Source organism: Priapulus caudatus, unplaced genomic scaffold (assembly GCF_000485595.1).
Source record: "Priapulus caudatus unplaced genomic scaffold, Priapulus_caudatus-5.0.1 Scaffold223, whole genome shotgun sequence".
Taxonomy (NCBI): Eukaryota; Metazoa; Priapulida; class Priapulimorpha; order Priapulimorphida; family Priapulidae; genus Priapulus; species Priapulus caudatus.
This window is the reverse complement of record NW_014577284.1, coordinates 154,683-160,705: the sequence shown is the minus strand read 5'-3', so window position 1 is coordinate 160,705 and position 6,023 is coordinate 154,683. Positions and strand designations below refer to the sequence as shown.

At 42.8% G+C, this 6,023-nt stretch overlaps 1 protein-coding gene across 1 annotated transcript in view; it reads right to left on the bottom strand.

Annotated features, from left to right (window-relative positions):
* Positions 1-336: 336 nt before the first annotated feature.
* The window catches only part of LOC106807581, a 15,311-nt gene continuing 9,624 nt past the window's right edge, over positions 337-6,023 (bottom strand). Inside the window, exons 4-6 of the mRNA XM_014809960.1 lie at positions 2,682-2,844; positions 1,999-2,176; positions 337-1,468 (exon numbers count right to left, since the gene is read on the bottom strand). Coding sequence (XP_014665446.1) covers positions 1,254-1,468; positions 1,999-2,176; positions 2,682-2,844 — 556 coding nt within the window. The 3' untranslated portion in view covers positions 337-1,253. The remainder of the gene's footprint in view (positions 1,469-1,998; positions 2,177-2,681; positions 2,845-6,023) is intronic.

The window sequence follows — 6,023 nt, the reverse complement described above, 5'->3', positions numbered from 1 at the left end:
TATTTTATTATTACGTTTTTACGTATTATTATATTACTATAGTATGTGTGTGTTGTTGTGTGTGTTGTCGTGTGTGTGTGTGTGTGTGTGTGTGTGTGTGTGTGTGTGTGTGTGTGTGTGTGTGTGTGTGTGTGTGTGTGTGTGTGTGTGTGTGTGTGTGTGTGTGCGTGCGTGTGTGCATGTGCCTACGTGCGTGCGTGCGCGCGCGCGTGTGTGTATGTATGTGTGTACGTGTGCGTGCGTGTGTACTTGTGTGCGTGCGTATGTGTATTTTTTTAATATAAAATGAGTATTTTCACGAATCTTTAGTAATAGCATAAAAGTAATACAGCGGTTTCGCTAACAATCTATTATGTTTTAGAGCAATCAATTACAATAACTGCGCGGTGTCATGCCGCAGTGAGGGCTAGATAGGAAAAGCGGAAACGGAAGAGGAAGGAAGCATGGAAGGACGAAGGAAAGCGAAAAGCAGGAAAAATACACGACAGTTAAGACAAAAACTAATTGAAAGCGTTTATAAATAATCATCACACATAATCCAGAGACAATAAATTTTGTAAACCCGACGGATCATTATTATAAGGAAATAATTTACCGAAAGCAGAGGTCATCTGTACTACTATGGAAAAAATACCAGTAAGCACGTGTTTCGTAGATAAGTAGAACTGGACGCGAGTGTCCAGTTCGAGTAGAAAACAGGATTAAGAAATAGACAGCAGTAATCGGAATATCAATCAAATATACGGAGATGTTCTGGTTGCAGCGCAGAACCCGCGTGCTCTAGTATATACAGTGTTAGTGCATAGACAGCTGTGAATATTTACAATAATCTTTCCAACGAGGTTCGGCTCAATAATACACAAACACTAAGATTTACTAAAAGCACAGCAACAACATCGTACGGGAACTGTTGTCGCAAACTCGATTCTATCACAAGCGCGATCGAGAATGCAATCGACCGGCGACAAACGTCATCTCATGGCGTTACTTCACGTTCATGCACCGCGCACTGCGTCACAGCGTCACACACTGCGTCACAACGTCACCTGATATGTCACCGCGTCACGCAATGCGTCATAACGTGAGCTGATATGACACAGCGTTACGCATTGCGTCACAACGTCTTCTGTTAGGTCACGGCGTCACGCCAGATGACGTAGCGTCGCGTACGTTATCACAGAGTCGCGCTATGACGCAGTGGCACGAGCAACGTCACAGAAGCGCATCACAGCATTAAGGTGTGACGTCACACGCTAGAATTTCCCCGCGAAGCCGAAGTTATCTACAGTATTAGTGGCGGTCTTTTGGGATCGGCGAGATCTCGCGTGACACACGGCCGCGGCGAGAAATCCGAAGAAGAGCAGGACGACGCATGCGCTGATGCCGGCGATGAAGGTCATTCGATTAACGCAGAGGTCACCGATGGTGACCGCCTTATGGCGGAGTTTCAACATCTCACCCGTCTCTTCTACAAAAGTATAAATTTAGTAGTAATTAAAGTAAAAGTATATAGATGAATATCTGTTTGCAAATATAAAGCTAAATTAAAGTTTATTGGCCTACATTCAGGAACGGAAACCAGGTTATTTGTTCATCTATTTAAATGTAAATCGTCTTTCTATTAACCACAGCGTAGAAGTGATATTACCTACATCAGTAGAAGAGGAGGAACGGCTATAACCGGGGCGCAGGATCGGACAATCTCAATTATATGTGAACAGGCTAAACATCTTATAAATATTTTCGCGATTCCGGAGATCGGTTGGTTTTCAGAAGTCAATCGGGACGCGGGAAAGATGAAATCGAGGTTTTAACAAACTGAAAAATGGCATAAAGTGAAATCATATTTACATTGGAAACAAGGAATAGACTCAATTCGTTCTCCTTCTCAGTGAAACGAATTACAAACCTAACCCGCGCCGACGATTCTATTCCAAGCGGTTACTATATTATTTACTCATGTAAAGCTAGACTGTGCTTCCCTCTGGCGTCACCTACCGTCGTACATAACACTGTCGACGCTCGGAACCCTGACGTAGATGGTCTCTGCCATCAGCTGCTCGTCGACCGAGTCGCCCATGTTGTACTCGCGTCCGTCGGCATCGACCACCTTCGCCTTGTTGTCGTCGCTAGTCGACGTCGCCTCACGCTTCTTCCTGTTGCCGTCGCAATCGGGCTTGAGGGAGAGAAAATGCACAATCAGAATACAGCGTACAGTCCGGCAGACATGCGGGAACGAGAGTCGCGCGTCAGTACTACGAAAGATTGTTTCTCAGAGTTAGCGTCCAGTTCTTCAAGCGAAAATAGTTGCCGACATGTTGGCGATGAATGAATATTTTGCATTTAGAAATTCCATTCTTGATCTAGGAATATATGCGTCCGTGGTTACCGTAACGTGGATGCTATTGTTCCCCAATGTTTAAAAGGATACAGAGGTTCGCTGGGTATTTTAGTATTTTACAGTGAGTAATACTAGGCGTGGCGAAATAAAACGCATTTATTGTGTTGCGGTCCAGCGGCTGCTTTAGCGGTAGTCATATACTCCTTATGCCCTCTAGCAATGGACAAGAAGAAGGTCATAGCTGACACTTGAAAAGATATTTAAGAGACCATTACCATATCTATATACGTGTGTACATTGCGCTGATATGTTCATGGTGAGACCGAGAGACTACACTAACCGCATAGCAGTGGTCAAAGCAGACTCGACATTGACAGGTAAAGAAGACGTTGTCGATATCCGGGAACTTGAAAGCCTTGAAATGTGCGTAGACGTATGTGTGGCCGGGACTGAGGGCGGTGCTTCGCTGTGTGAAGCCAATCACCTTCTTGTGGGCGGGGCATCTGCAAAAATTAGTCACACCCTGGTTGTAGTCAAAGCTAATTGCTAATTAATGGCTATTATTATTGATTATTACTTATTATACTTTATCGTAATTATTCTAATTGTTATTATTGTTTCCGCTGCCGCCACTGCTGCCGCTGCTGCTGACATTCCTGATGTTACTACTGCTGATGCTGGTACCGCTGCTGATGATGATGACGACGACGGCGACGATAGCCGCGACTACGACGACGATGATGATAACGATGACAACAATAATGATGCGGTGACAACGACGACAACACCGACTACTAACGCAATCGCGATTGGAACAGCTAACGCTACATGTACCGATACTATTACTGCTACCAACGGCTAACGCTCCATTAGGAGTTTTCCCAACTTTGATATCATTAATGATTAATGATTAATGATTAATGTTTAATGATTGATAATCCTAACCCTAACCCTAACCCTAACCTAAATGACATTAAACCACAAACTAATATATGACCATGACCATTATATATATATATAGAGAGGAGAACGAGAGAGAGAGAGAGACGAGAGAGAGAGAGAGAGAGAGAGAGAAGAGAGAGAGAGAGAGCGAGAGAGAGAGAGAAAGGAGAGAGAGAGGAGGAGAGAGAGAGAGAGAGAGAGAGAGAGAGAGAGAGAGAAGAGAGGAGAGAGAGAGGAGAGAGAGAGAGGAGAGAGAGAGAGGGAGAGAGAAGAGAGAGAGAGAGAGAGAGAGAGAGAGAGAGAGAGAGAGAGAGAGAAAGAGACGGAGAAGAAGAGAAGAAGAGAGAAAGAGACGGAAGAGAAAAGAAGAGAGAGAGACGGAGAGAGAGAGAGAGAGAGAGAGAGAGAGAGAGAGAGAGAGAGAGAGAAAGAGAGAGAGAGGAGAAAGAGATAGATAGCTAGACAAATAGATAGCTAGATATAGATAGATAGAGAGACAAACAGACAGACAGGACAGGATAGATAGAGAGATAGATAGCTAGAAAGATAGTATAGCTAGATATAGATGAGATCAGAGAGACACCAACAGCAGACAGTACAGATAGATAGAGAGATAGATAGCTAGAAAGATAGATAGATAAATAGATACACAGACAGATGGATAGCAGACTAATAGATCAGAAGGTGTAATATGATTGGAACTGTGCAGTCTACGAACAACAAACTAAATACAAACAGGTCTAATTACAAACACGTCATCAGTGAGGTGACGAGTGTTCTGGACGGGTATCATGTAATAAACCTTACAATACATAGGCTCTAGAAGTGTGCGCCCTGTAACTATAATCACAGTATCCTGGACGTGCGCAGAGTTAGCTCCGTCGGTTGTGCCTACCAGAGGGCGCTGAGTACAGCTCCCTCAGTTGTCGGTGTAGTGCGCTCCTCTTGTAGCAGACTCGTCTGTGAAGGGCCACCTCCTCTTCCTCTTAGCGAGGTACTGTAGCTCTTGTTGGCGTAACAACTCCGCTGCTTTTCCTGCAGCGGATTCAACAGACGTAGGTACAATATATTTTTAAAACAACAGTGAAAGTGACCCGTGCAGGGAAGATAACTGTGCAGGCGAGGCCTGGAAAGACTTTACGGAACGAACAGACGAGTAATCTGACGAGCCACAAGGCGGGCCGGCGTTACATTGTAGCAATTTATAGAAATTGAGTATTTAGACGGCGTATTATTATAGAGTATTATTCGTGTGGCAACGGTACCGTTCGAGACAAGTTTTTCGAAATGACGATGCGATGATACAATGAATCGATACGAGACGAATGAGTATTTCGACCCGTATTATTAATAATATATTATTATAGTGTACTAAGTTATAGTATATATATAGATAGTTTCCTTATATTTTAGTATATTATTATATTATAAAGTATTATTTCGCGTTGGCGGCAGCGACACATTAAGCGAACCTTCTATTTAAGACGAGTCAGGTTTAGGTTTAGGTACATTGAAGAGCTTGAGGTGTTTAGATGCGTATTATTTAAATGAATATTATTACAAAGTATTAGGCGCTTGGCGGCGGTATATTTGTAGAGATTGAGTATTTAGTATGTGATTTTACCCAATATATTATTATAGTATACTAAGTTATATGCATATTAGATAGTTTCTTAGTATATTATTATTTTATAAAGTATTAGTCGCTCACGACACGCGGCTGCATGCACGGCGTGCGGGAGAACCACCCCACCGTGTAGTCCTCCACGTAAGTCGGTAGTGGCGAAACAGGGGATTACTCTCCGTCGTCAGTGGCTCAAAGTCGTCGACGATACGCGCGAACGTTCAGCGCGCCGAGTCCGCGATGGCTTCGCTCATGCCTGTACGCCTCCCGCACGACGCTGCCCCACGTCCACTGGCTTGTCTGTGATGCAGGAAGAAGCTGAGAGAGAGAGCATTTAATCATCAACAGCGTTATCGCAGTAACAGCTGAGAGAGAGCAGAGAGAGGAGAGAGAGAGAGCAGAGAGAGTGAGAGAGTGAGAGAGAGAGAGAGAGAGAGAGAGAGAGAGAGAGAGAGAGAGAGAGAGAGAGAGAGAGAGAGAGAGAGAAAGAGAGAAGAGAGAGAGAGTACATTACAGTGTTATCGCACCAGCTACCGCTTGTCTGTGATGTAGGATCAGCTCATTACAAAAATGTGTATTAATGTACATTACAGCGTTATCTTACGACGGTATACTGTGATTATCATTGAGGGTTTTGTATGACAAGGATACATTTAACAGGATACATTCTAACGTGTATCGTACAGGAGTGGATATAACGTTTTAGAGTTATTGTATAACAACTTGACATTAACAGGGTTGTATTATAATGTTATTGTACAGGAGTGGATATAGGCTTGTGTGTTATTCTATAACACGCTTGTCATTAAACAAGGATATATTATAATGTTATTGTACAGGAGTGGATATAGGCTTTGTGTTATTGTATAACAACTTGACATTAACAGGGATATATTATAATGTTATTGTACACAGGAGTGGATATATGCTTTGGTGTTATTGTATAACAACTTGACATTAACAAGGATATATTTATAATGTTTATTGTACAGGAGTGGATATAGGGCTTTGGTGTTATTCTATAACAGCTTGTCATTAACAAGGATATATTATAATGTTATTGTACAGGAGTGGATATAGGCTTTGGTGTTATTCTATAACAGCTTGTCATTAACA